This window comes from Drosophila innubila (assembly GCF_004354385.1).
Source record: "Drosophila innubila isolate TH190305 chromosome 2L unlocalized genomic scaffold, UK_Dinn_1.0 4_B_2L, whole genome shotgun sequence".
NCBI lineage: Eukaryota > Metazoa > Arthropoda > Insecta > Diptera > Drosophilidae > Drosophila > Drosophila innubila.
The window spans coordinates 16573851-16587835 of NW_022995372.1; the positions used below are offsets into that span (position 1 = coordinate 16573851).

Sequence of the window (13985 nt, forward strand, 5' to 3'; positions counted from 1 at the left end):
TGCCATTTGGGCTCCGTTTAGCTTCTGTGATTTATGCGATTTCCCAGACAGAAGTTGAGAAAGTTCTTGGCATTCCATAACTTATGGGAACTCTCTTCTCCATGGTCATTTGCAGACAAATACATGCATGCATTTTTTTATTGATGTGAATTTTAAAATACAAATTCATATACTTTATAACTTTTATAAGTTTCTTCCCAAAAGATATACATATATATTCCTGTTTACAGACCATATATATGCATATATGCATCATTCGAATTGATGTAAGAACTTTATCAGCATAAATATAAATTAGAGTAAACATAATTTTTTTTAATATAAATATTTTGATGTAAGGCCAACAAAAATTCGTTTGTAAACACATAATGCAGTATTAATCTGTCCTTCATAGTCACTAACAGACACATCATTTTTTGTTTTATTGAAATATACTCTTATAATATAAATAATCTTAGTAATTTCATAAACAACATTCCCTTTTTTATGCTTGCTTTTGATGGTATTTGGTCCTTACTTATTTTTCATAGTTTAGTAATTTTCGCTTTATTTCAGTCCTCTCCGCTCACTTAATTAGAGACTAACTATTTCATTTAGCCACACATTTCTTTCTCTATGCATGGGATAACTCGTATTATTTGAACATTAGGCAACATCTGGCTAAGGTATAAATCACGTATACGCCGCATAGTACGATTATAATTCACAGGAATTTTGTGTGAATATTCCCATTTATACCACATTAAACACACGCAATTTGGCAAATCGCCAAACTGAAACCACACGCATTTTGTGTTTAAATTAATTAGTTTTCTCTTTATCTCCCTCTATCTTTCTTTCTTTCTCTCTCTCTCTCTCTCTCTCTTTCTCTCTCTCTCTCTCTCTCTCTCTCTCTCTCTCTCTCTCTCTCCAATTTGAATGCCCGAAAAACACTTGAGGATACGAAGTTGCACATTAAGTTAGAGTTGCATTTTGTGGTTCGTCGGTTTCACTTGGTTCCCCAAAACTTTTTGGGACTTGAAAGTTTTCCTGCAAATTGTTCGCGTTTCCATTATATTTAAGTTTGTAAGGACGATGACAGTTTTTAAATGTGTTGAAAGGTAGCCCATCCGTCGGAATAAAATCTTGTTGATTACTGTACTAATATTTGTGATACAATGTTGGATAGTTTGAGTGGAAGTCACTGACGTGACAAATTGAACAGGAAAATTTATACGCTTATCCACAACAAATTACAGTTAAAGGAGTTCTTAGTTGCTTGTTAATGTAAGGCTCAGAACTTGTAACTAAGGGTAAGACACTCGTAAAGTCGAGTATCATATTATTCACATAAAAATAAACAATCTAATCACTTTATTGTGAATTAAAAACCGTATCCTTTAATTGTTGAAAACATTTTCTTATGTTATTTTATAATTTTTTATATGTTGTAGAGCATACCAATTTATACATTTTATTAAGCGAGTGTCAATATAACAAAAGCGTACTTCTCTATTCACTTTGTCGAGCTTAACGATGCAACTTTCATTGTATATTTTAGTTGAGCTGAAATTTAACTAACAATGCATTAAATTTGTTCCTCAACAAATCAACAAGCTACTGTCTCGTTAAAGTTCTTTGTCCAACGTTTTTTGTGGGGAATATTATCGCATTTAAATTGACTCTAACAAGCTGAAATTGTTGCCCAGTCGGCCAAAATGTTGACTAATGTCAATTATAAGTTTTTTCCATTTTTAGAGATGGGAAACATAAAGAAAAAATGCATTAGAAAATTGTTGCGCAATTTTTATTACTCTTATGTACGTTTTTGTCAATGTTAAGCATATTTTTTTTATGCCACACTCGTCAGCGCATATTTATAGTTCATAAATGTGCATTTATGTCATCACGAGGGTTATTCAATGAGTAGAATGGAATCTTGTCCCTAAAACTCAACCGTTTAAATTCGTTTACAATTTTTTTCGCTAAAATTTACACTTATTTCCATAATTTGTATAAGTAATTAGTAAAAAAATAACAATTAACCATTTTAAAATGATTCAATATTGCTACCAGAAATGAAAAATTTCATGGCTTATAAATTAATTTCGGGGAGAGAAGCAAAGTTTATTGAAAAAAAAAAAATTAATTCAGTTGAGTATTTTGCAAGAAGACTTATGAAGCGACCCTCGTATTAACATATGGGACTTGTTTCTATGGTTGACTCACTGCCTGACAGAACCCGGCTGACGGTTGACAATTTGTTTTCTTTTTCGGACAACCAACAACACTAACAACGAGAAGAACAAGAATAACAACAACAGCAACAGGATGCCAACAACAATCAAAAAAGAAACGAAAATCACTTGACTTTTCGTAGTTGTCCTTGTCGCTTGCAGAGATGCAGGATGCGTGGAACGAGCCTGTTGTTTGGCACTAGGAGAGAGGTGAAGAGTGTAAAAAACTTGAACGTTGAAACACACACACACACACACACGCACACATTCGAGCCGCTTAACGTACATTTTAGTGAGAGTGGGTGGATGGTAGGGAAGAGAAAAAGCAATACCCCGAAGCGTTTGCTAAAGAGATAAACTAGGGACAGAGAATGAGAGAAAGCAGGGAATTGAGAACAGCCGCTTGTAACCGCCAAAAACATTTTGCTAACGATTTATGTCCGTTGCATGTTCTCTATTTGGGGCTATGAGATAAATTTATGCTACTTTTTCAGTTGCAGCCAGTGCAAATGTCTTGGCCAGCTTCCCTTAACTCTGACATCCATTTTTAATAGACTTTGTTTCATGTCATTCGTTTTCCAATTGCAACAAACAATTAGTGTTACTTTCTAGCTAGGATAAAATATACAATTTTCGTTAACTAGTTTAAGTTTTCCAACAAATTTTCTTTAATTAGATGATAATAAGATAAAGATTTATTTTCTCAAACCATTTAATATGAAAGAGTTTAAATTTTATAAATATTATTTTTTTTAGTGAAAAACTAAAAAAACTGAGGGAGTAATTATTAATCCATAGGAAGGCAGAGGGAGGAAAATTATTCGAATGTCTAGGAAAATAGTATGAGGAATGAGATGAAGAAAAATTCATTTAATAAATTCCAAAGCTTGGAAAACTATTTTTTTTAGGTTGATGAGGGAAAAATAATACGTCATTTTATCTTCTAAATATATATTTTTGTTGAAAATAAATGCAAATAATAGACTTATAATTTAATAAACCGTTGCCTGCATCGACAAAGCAATCGTGTAAACCGTCGTTATACTATTTATAACTATATATTTAAATTAAGTTGTCTTTTTATTAAGAAAATGTGCTAAGTCTGAAGGCCGCAGTTTAAAACTTTTCTTTTGCTGCAGGGTATTTCGCATTCGGATATTTCTCGCATAGCTTGTTTCGTTGATGTTTGTTGAAAGCACGCTTAGTTTAGCATATATCAAAGTGCTTGTGCCAAAAATCCAATGATTTGCAAATTTAAATGGCCAAATGGAAAACGGTAGCTGGCTAACTAGGAAAACTCATAGGAAAAGTTTTAATTAAACCAACTTTAAGCTTTGAGTGGACTGAACCGATGTTGTCAACATGTGAGAACAGCAGACTGGACACATGTTCTACGATAAAAACAGAACAAACACACATCCCTTTTTTGCCTGGGGAAAAAAGTCCTGCTCTGTCCTATCCTGACTAAAGAAGTTGCCCAAACGCAGGCCAACATTAAATCTGGCTTTTTACAACAATTTGAGCCATTAACACTTGGACCAGACCGGGCTTTTAAAGCAGAAGGCGTCAAAAAAAAAAAAAAAAAAATAAAAGTCCAAAGGCAACACAGCTGCTCAGCTGAGTCGGCTTAAAGCCCCAAATCCTTTTACAGCCAGACAGCCTGGTCGTTTTGGTTAAGGCCCACAAACAGAATGGAGTAACCGCTGTCAGTTAACCAACGAAGCGGCAAAAAATTATGTACCAACTTTCCAAGCACTGTGGAAACTCTTTCGATTATTTCAAAACAATTTTTTTTTAATTGAAATATTTTTTGAAACTGTAAATAAAACACCTTTTTAGTTCAGTTTGGTCTTATATTATAAAGGAAAATTTATAGAAAAAAACCTTTTATTCTGTTGTAACAAACTAGAAATCACAATTCAACTAGATTAAACTTTTGTTTCGCATTTGAGTTTTTAATAAACTCCAAGAATATGAGAAAAAAACCCATTGTGTCAAGTAGACAGCTGAATAAGGGAAGGACCATGGACATGAACAAACTGGTCAACGTGACGCATTGTCCTTTTTTCCCAATTTGTTAATTTACACCTACAAAACGTAAGGACATCACGACAGGACGACAACACGACAGTAGTGCATCATTGTACATGCCTACTAGCTAGGGATGAAGAAAGGAAAGCCAACTCATATCATTTGCGCTCTTTATCACCAAAGTTGGTAGGAAAACCATTTAGGACTCAACTGCTGCTTGCGGTTTAGTTAGCTGTCTGTCCATTGTCACAGTACCTATGAGCCTCAGGACCCGTGTCCTGACATAAGACCCTTAATGTTGCGGTTGTTTTTATTGTTTAATATTGGTTTTCTATACAAAATTAAAGTATGTTATAGCATGCGACAGGATTTGGGCTGGTTTGTGTCTGGGCTAAAAGTAACAGCTGCTGGAACTGTTACTGCTACTGCTACTGTTAATGGGCTTGCTTAACAGAACATGTTAATGATTAATAATCACTTAAAGGGTTTTACATTTTAGATTAAATTGCAGAGTGATGTCATCTAAAATGTCTTATATATATTCAAACATATATTTATTTTTGTCTTTAATTTAATATACAACATTGACCATAAATACAATAAATTAATTGCCCGACAACAAGCGGCATTTTCGCACCCTCAAATTTTAACACGCTGCTTTTTCAAAGTCAGTTTTGATTTATGACGGTAAAGCCGAAAGCGACTTTGACTAAATAAACAAATATTTGGTTTTATAAATTACAACATGAAAGCCGGTCGAAATCCGCAGGAGAGAGAGAGAGAGCGCAAGAGAGCTGCGTACTTAGCTCAGCTGTTATTTTTCTTTACTTATTGTTTTTATTTTTTTTGCATTTCAATGTTATGTTGGGCGCGCCCTTTTATTTTTGGCTGCATTCCAGTTTTCGTCTGTTTCTTCTCCCACGTTTAGACGGAGGTAAACAAATGATTTTTTTGGGCACGCTAACAGCGAGCGGCAATTGAAACTCGTTTTTATAGCAGCCTTTTAGGCGGCGCTGTTAAAACAGCAGCATGCTCTCACTCTTCCGCTCTCACACTCACTTTTGCGCTCTTTATTGATTTGTTATTAATGCGGTGCGCATGCGTTAGCTGAGTGCTGCAAAACTCCAGACACCGGCCATTAATATAAACAGGGTGTTTCACTGCGTTGCCAACCACTGCAAATACTTCAGCAGCTGCTGAAGTGTGAGGGAGGCAGACAAAGCAGCAATGAGAGGAGAGTGTGAGTGTGTGAGAGAGAGTGTGTGCAGATTTTTATAGCATCTTTCATATATGAGTTTAACATTTCGCTCTCTGTTGGCCTTTGCAGGGGTGGCATGTGGATAAATTTTGGCCGACATGGATCCCAGTGCTCTACAAAACATGGATCGGGACGCATTAAAGAAGCAAATCGAGAATATGAAATATCAGGCCTCCATGGAGCGCTGGCCGTTATCTAAAAGCATTGCTGAGTGAGTATAGATTATAATATTAGAATTACAAATATTAGAATATAAAAATGGTGAAAAGCATAATAATTTTTAAATAAAAATTCAATTGTTTCAAGTGTTGTTAAGTGTTTGCATGTGCTTAAAAACCCCAAAAGGACTTGTATGTTTGTCCAGACGCGCCGAGTCTTCGTTGCAAAGTTGACACAGTGCCTGCCTAAAATATTCATACTTCTGCGTCCACTGAGACAACACCTGAGAGCGCCTGAGTGCTCATCCGGGCGTTTTGTTTGTTCTTGCTAAATATTTACATAAATATAAAGTTGTTCTTGTTGGTGATTTTATTTTTTTGCTTTGTTGTTGTCGTTGTTGCAGTGGTTGTTGCGGTGGTTGCTGCTCAGACCCCGCAATAAACGATAGTTTTCTTTCAGTCTGTACACAGCTAAAACCCCGTGTTGCTAACATTCTGGGAGGTGGGTGAAGGGAAGGTGAAGGGGAAAAAGAAAGGGAGTGTGTAGACAACGACTAGACAAAGTTATATGTATATGTGTTTGTGTGTGTGTTGAGCAACAAAAATAACTCACAGAAAATTTTCTGAGTGAGTTTCAAAAGTTACTTTTCAGCAGAAATATTTACAAAAGAAAAATGTATATACATGATAAGTCTAGTCTAGTTTTAGCACAAATATATCTATATATATATTAGAAATGCAACAGAAAATTTTTGTGGAAATTTTCTTTAGCTGAGAATTTTGTTAAAATTAATATTTGCTCAAATATTTATTTCAACTAGGCATTTCTGAAGATACTAGTATTTATAAAGCAAAATGTTGTCCTCAATAACAATGATTTTAAAAATTTTTGAGCTGAATTCGATTTTCAGTTCACAAAACTGGGCTACTGATTTTTTATAAAATAAAGTATTTCGATAATAATGTCACAAAATTTGTTTCAAACCGAACTTAATAATCCTCTTTTATGGTAGTTTCAAAGCCCAATAGCGATGGTAGTTCATAATTAAGAGTTTTGCAGTCTAGATTATTATATTTGTATATTTTGAATCTGATATGTCGGCTTATTATTAAGTTGAAGCTGAAAGTTTAAATCAACAATCAAATGTTTTTTGTTAAGCTCGAAAAGCTTAAGCATTTAATACTTGTGCAGTTAAAAGCTTAATTCATAGTCAATTTTCTACTATATTTTTCTTTATCCCTGAAAAGGGTAATTCAAATCAAAATAAAATATTCCTTATCAAACTTTTTGTGATTAGTTTATAGCTACAAATCTAATCAATTGTTTTATTATATTTTTTTCGTTCTGAACATTTTCATTTTTTACATGGTCCGTGTTGAAAATTTAATTGCCATTTTCATGGCAAGGCTGACACAAAAACGTCGCATATAAATCACAATTAACGTTGCGTCTCTCCAATGACCAACTTTTAATATTGTAAAACTGGAAAAGTAAACAATGTTTCCGCTGTTAGCCAACTGTGACTACGATTCTAAAGCAAAATTTTAAATAAACATCCGGCCGGAGTGGAACTGAAGCTGTAGTGCCAAAGCCAGCGATTTAGTTAAACATTTAGTCGACGGCTAATTATGAATAATTAATTGGTACATAACAAAATGGATTTAGCCTCCCGATCCACCCACATTTCCACATTATCACTTGCTGGTGCTGCCTTTGTGGTCTAAGCATAAACATAACTAACTTAAATCTGTGTATGCTGCGTAATTTATTTAACCTAATCAAACTTGAGCTTTAGAATTTAGCTAATTTTGCTTCTTATATCGAATATTCGATAAGAAGACTTATTAACACTTTTTTAAGGGATTTCCCCTTGATTTAACGATCAAGCTGGAGTAGTTCTTTATGGGTTTGAATCAAGGATTGCACGTCAAAGGCTCCAATTAATATAATTCTTAAATCAATTTAATAAATAAAATAATTATATTTATTTTTTTCTTGTCGTTTTTTCTGCATTTATAAAGCCGATATTATTGTTTTATAAATAAAGTCAGAATAATGTCGTGTTAAGAAAAAGGAATAAAACTATGTCATTTTTTTTTTAATGAACACAGTTATTTTTCTGTGTTTGTTTCTAGAATATCCTCTAGTTGAGCCAACATTCTCATTAAATGCATTCAATTGGAATTTCTCTAAAATATAAACAACAGAAAGTAAAACAAATAAGTACACTTAAAGTGCAAACAAAAAAAACTTTTAACTTTCCATTCATACAAAAATGTATTTGCACTTTGGTTGCTATAATCGAAGTAAATAAAACTCAAATACAACTAAAATGCAAGCTTAAACAATATTTGACAAACGAAAATGAGTGCAACAGAAACAACAATAATGTTGAATGGAAATAAAGAGCAGGATAAATAAAATTTAATAGAACGATTTCTAATCGATTGTCGAATGTCAATTTGATTTCGTCGATTTCAACTCAATTTCACAGTACACTGCAAATTTGTCACTCAATCAGCAGCACTAAAACGAAGCAAATTAGACAAACTTGTGTCCCTCTATGTTGCGAGGGTGGACTGTTAAGTTCTTGGCCTAAGTAATTTTGACAACATTTTATAGTAAACAACTTTTATTGTAGGCTTTAAAAAATAATTGGACATAAAAGTATTTCTGATCAATCATATTACATATTTAGAAAGCAAAAATAAGTTGGACAGCCGCCAGATTAAGTGAATTTCTATTAATCCTTGCATTTAAGGCTGCGTTTTTCTACGTAGTCCAATGACTTATCAGACCATCCTCGTTACAAAATCAAAGTCAATTAAATTTTGAGAGGCGAAATCGAAGCACATGATTGATGTACAAATTGCACTGACTGACAACTGACCGAAGGGGAAGTGTGTGTGTCTGTGTGTGTGTGGTCGGTGTGTGTAGTGGGTTTGTGTGTGGTTTGTGTGTGTGTCTATGGCAGACATCTCGTTAAGTACAGTAAACACCACATATTACGGCGATTTGGAACACGATCACGAAATGGTTACCCAATTTCTATGCTCCACGTTTCTGTTTTTCGCAATCATGATTGATTGACACCTTGTGTCGAGTAGTGTTGTATAGCGTTGCGTTGTTGGGTTGTGGCTTTAACCCTTTGCGTGCCAGGCTTTTAACGCACGGATGCATTGGGGTTTAATGCCGCTGGTCACTTCGGTTGCAGACAACAAAATGTTGCACATATTTCAGGGAAAGGTGGCAAGCACACACATGGAATATTACATTTTGCTACACTGGCATCTATTTCACCTTAATGCGAAGTCCAAGTTTTGTGGCTTAACTGGTTTCCGAGGGAAGGGGTGGTGAGAAGGGCAGAGTACAGGAGAGAAAGGGAGAGTGCGAGAGGTAGGGCTGGCGAAACTTTTGCGAAACTTTGCCCTGGACTCCTGCTGGTAAAAGTTTTACGTGCAATCCCCTTATATAATGTTAATACGAGTATTCCTGCCGCAAAACTCTCTTCACTATGTTTAACTTCTTCCCCCTCTCTCTCTTTTACTCTCTTCCATCTATCTGTTTCTATTTAAATTGCCTCCACAGGTATGTAAATCTGTTGTGCATTTTAATTTATCATCAACACCAAGTGCATCTTTGTGGCGACTTATAAATAAGACAAGGCAGCTATAAGAATTTATATAATGGTTGTTTGAATATGGAATACACTAACAAGCCAGATTTATGGGAAATATATATCTTTTGCGGAATCAATTCAAAGTTCTTTCCGGAGCTTACTTAAAATGAAACAAATCCAAAATACAGTTGTTCTAAATTATAGTTTATTATTTATATTTTCATTGTGGGAATGCATTTCTTATTATCAGGGGATCCAAATTCTGTAGTTACAAATAAAATAAATATAAATTGCGGTGATTTAAGACGACAAGCAGTAAATAAAATGACATTGCGCAGCAAAATCGTTTAAGGTTTCACAATGTTATAAGATGTTTTCAAAATATTCCAAGGAATAAGAAAGCAGCGATTTTGGAAGGTATTTTAGCAAAAGGTGTCGTTGAAGAATGAAAGGTTCGTCTGACGCCAGCTTAATTATGGACTGACAATCGGTCTATTATTCAAACAATCATATAGTCAATGAGCACGAGACTATAAGTAACCAACTAAAAGATATTTTGATTTAAAATCATCAAAGTTCAAAAATATACCTCAGCTAAAGAGCTTAACTGTGTCTGGGATAACTTCATAGTCGTGTTCTTCCTGGCATATTTAAAAAAGCCGCTAACATTTCTCTTCTAGGGTATATGCAGTATGTGAATTGCTTTGACTTTTCGTGCAGAAAATTGTGTTTTCTTTTAAGTCACAATGGAAAGGGAGCGCAGCCAGCAGAAGCAATGAAGATTGGTCGCTTTTTGGCATTACATTTTCTTTGGCATTCGTATGGGTACGAGTATAGCGCCTGTAGATTTTCCTTTATTTTTTTATGTACATTTTTTTTTTTTTTATATTTTTATGACAATTTATATGTTGTTGTACGGCGAACGGGGAACAACAATAAGGGATATGCGAATAGCTGCAGTTTATGGTCGTGGTTGTCGCTTTTGTTGCGGTTTATTGTGGTTATAAATTCGGAAATGTAAGTGTGACTCGCACAGCCAGAAAGCGGATGCATTTTCCAGAACGGAATGGGGTTAAAGCTTCTGTAAGTCGCACCCTTAAAAAAAGTCGTTTTTTTTTTGCAAGTTGATAGCCAATTTAATGCGAATTTGAACAGTTTTTCATAAAAATAATATTTACTTGAATAAATCTGAGATTTATTTTTGATTCCTCATATTTAAATCCGTTAAAATGGAAAAAAATTAATGGATAGATTTTCATATCAAATTTTTAAAATGCAATATACAAAAAAATTTTTTTTTTTAACGTTTATTCGATAGCTGTACTTTAAAGGTAACTTTTTTAAGTTATAATTTTCTGAACATCTGTTTGACTCAAAATTTATTTTGTTTCATAGCTTGTATTTATTTTTTAGTATTGTTTGCGGAGAAAATATATTGAGCTACAAAAACTTTGTTAATAATAAATTATTTTGTAGGATATTCATGTCATTAAAAATACGACAAATTGGCTGTGTACAGTGAGTGCCAAAAGTTTGAAATGTTTGCGGCCTATTGAGCAGAACACAACTCACTCATTTCCTGCAGAAACTAAAAGATAAACAATAATTTTAAGGGCCAAGTGAGTGAGTTTGAGCTTTGCCTCCACAAAAAGTACAATTGTGTAAAGTTCTTGGCCAACTAATTGACATTGTCAATAGCCAGGGCTGGCCAAACCAGGGCTTGTCAACTGTCAAGCAGTTTTGCATAACGCTAAACTGACTTGCTGCAAAATGTCTTTAAATTCGTTTAGATCCACAGAAACATGCAAATTAATTGCGATAAAAACACACAACTCACAAACTCAACGAAAGGAAAAGGGAAAGAAGAATATGGAAAATGTACTACAACTGTTGATGGGACCTTTGTTTGCACTGCTGATGTTTCTGGGTGAAAAAGGGGAAAGGACATGTGGGTGTGGCCAGTGAATTGGATTAGTGGTTTATTCAATTTAATTTAAATGCAAAGCATTCTATAAAGTGCTGACTTCGTTGTAAAAGCTTAGACAGAAGGAACAACGTGTAAAGCAATCGCAGAGTTCTTTTAACAAAGAATACCCCCATCATTTCCCACCAGTGGGTGTACACTGTGAAATGTGTTAATTGTAATTTAATAAGAATAGGGTTGAACAATTGGCAAACAGTTTGTTGATTGTTGTTCCCATTTTCTTTTGTATCATCAGCTCAATTTGAAAATGCACTCGAAAATTTTTTGATTAATTTATTTTTAATTAAAATAATACATGGAATCAAATTTAATATCGCCATCCTTGTTAGTTTTTTTCTTTGTTTTTAATATGTATTCTTTTGTGACATATCCATCAAGTCAGAAATGATTTCTCATAAAAATTTTAATTTCAAAATTCAAGGATGTAGTTCCTATTTTAAGTGAGTAAGTAAGTAAGTAAGTAAGTAATTACAAACTTAAAAGTGAGTTTCATGAACTAATGCGTTCATTTTTAATTTAAGTATAATTTAAACTTGAACTTATTTCTTTTAAGTTTATTAAACTTTATTAAAGATTTGATATGCTAATTTTAAGTATATTGTATTGACATTAGGAATTGTAGAAACTTAATTTAAGTTAATTCAAACATGATAACATTTTAGCTTTGTTTCTCTCTGTGACTTGATTTTATGAAGTGTTAAATTTTCCTTTAAGTAATAATTTTCTCCCATAAGTAATGTTGAATCAGCGACTCAAGAAATTGAGCTGAATGTTGACTGGTGAGTTATCAACATTTTCTTGGCAAATAATTTACTCGAGAAATATGACAAACACCTGCTGATTGCTTTATAGCTACTCAGTGAACTACTTCCCTCCTCTCTTCTAACTTACCCCCCACTTTTCCCTCACCTGCACCGTCTTGCTCGAGGTCCCGACGTGTCAGCTATTTATGAGCGCTTTTCACATTTTATTTTGCATACAGGCAAGATGCGAGCTTAGCATTTTCCGTTCTTTTCTTCTCGTCATCTCGTTCGCCTTCTCTTTGTTGTTGCTGCTGCTACTGTTGCTATTGTTGTTTCTGTTATTGTTGCTGTTGTTGTTGTTGTTGTTGTTGACACATTTAATGTTGATTAATGGCAGCACAGCAAAGTATGCCATAAAACATGCCACACATATAAATGAATTGTAATGGCAACGACAGTGGGCAAATTCAAGTAGGAACCAACAAGCAAAATGGTTACTTCTTATAAGAAGGCAAGCACACACACACACACACACACACATACTCACACACACTCACACATCAATACACAAATAGCTTTGCCTATCCTAAAATCAGTTGCATTAATCTTGTTTTGTGACTGCGAATTGGTTAATCTGACTATGAATTATGATTTTATTAAAAAAAAACGGAAATTTTATTGCATATATATAGCCTATATAGAGATAACGACTCTTTGATGGTTAGCCCGATCAAGAATATAATTTATATACACAATTTATAAAGTTCGACCCACAATTAAAAGTCAAGTCTCTGAATTTAAATTACACTTTAGCCAATTTCGTTTTTACTTTTGTAAAGATTTATGGAAAGTGAACATTTTTAACCAGTTCTAATTTCATTCATTACGCATTGAACTCACTTTGAGTTGGTGAATCTAAATCTGAAAAAGTAGAAATAAATATTTTTTGTAAATACTTCTCATAAATACAACGTTAATAGTAAATTTTTAAAAAATTCTATAAAATAGGAAGTAAAAGCCGGAGCCGGCCTGTATATATTTATTGGATCTGTACATTTGAAAATCTGTCTTAAAATTTAATTGTTGTTGAAATGTTCGCTTAAGAAAATATCGTGTTAGAAAATTGTGAATTGTACTTCAAGTCGGTTAAGAATACGAGCTTATTTGTTTTATCCCACGCGAGTATGCTGCTATCTCGAGAAGCTAATTAAGCGATTGTCTATTTGAAACCCACACCAACGGAAGTCCGATGCTGCAAGTACTTAGTGTGCCACGCCCCACAATGCTGCAATTACGCCCAGTTGAGTTGGCCAGTAGTCGTTGTTCGTCGCCTCGTCTATTAGTTGAATGATTGAGCAATTGGCTGGAGGGTTGCAAAGAAGTCACAACGTCGCAACGTATCAACGTGGCAACTTCGATAATGCGGCACGTTGCTTGAAGCAACAACTATTAAGCTTGCAACATTATTAAGGCAGCTAACAAGCTCTTTAATTGTGAAAGTGAAAGTGTCGGGGCAAATTGCCGATAGCCTTTAAACGGCCGCTTAATTAGCCGCTTTACACTTTTCATTACCTCGTTTATTTTAACAAATATTACAGCGCAACCAAATTTAACAAGAATTAAATGCAGCTGCAATTAATGTGGCAATTGAAAGTTCTTAATGCCACAGATAATCATGTTGTATGTAATCACATTTCAGTTAATTAGCTGATGGATTTCCCCAGAGTCTGTGGTTAACTTCATTTAATATGGTCAATGTTCCATAAGACTAATTAAAAAGTTATGACCACTATCTAGCACGATTGGTCAAACTGAAGTGTCGCTTAGCTCAGAGTGAATTGGGTCAATATGTACGACAGAAGTCGAGTGTCATAAAGCTTACATAAATAAGCACTTAGTTTAATATACTATGGGAAATTACTCAATATATTGCGAAGCCATCACTAAGGGTCATTTAATGATCTACTTATATACT

The 13985-nt window shown here is 34.1% G+C and overlaps 1 protein-coding gene across 2 annotated transcripts in view; it reads left to right on the top strand.

Moving 5' to 3' along the window:
* LOC117779814 (guanine nucleotide-binding protein subunit gamma-e) overlaps positions 1–13985 on the top strand; it is a 42703-nt gene that overhangs the window by 13458 nt on the left and 15260 nt on the right. For both annotated transcript variants that reach the window (XM_034616134.1, XM_034616135.1), the window contains one exon: positions 5575–5716. In XM_034616134.1, the coding sequence (XP_034472025.1) occupies positions 5604–5716 (113 nt within the window). In that variant the 5' untranslated portion in view covers positions 5575–5603. The remainder of the gene's footprint in view (positions 1–5574; positions 5717–13985) is intronic.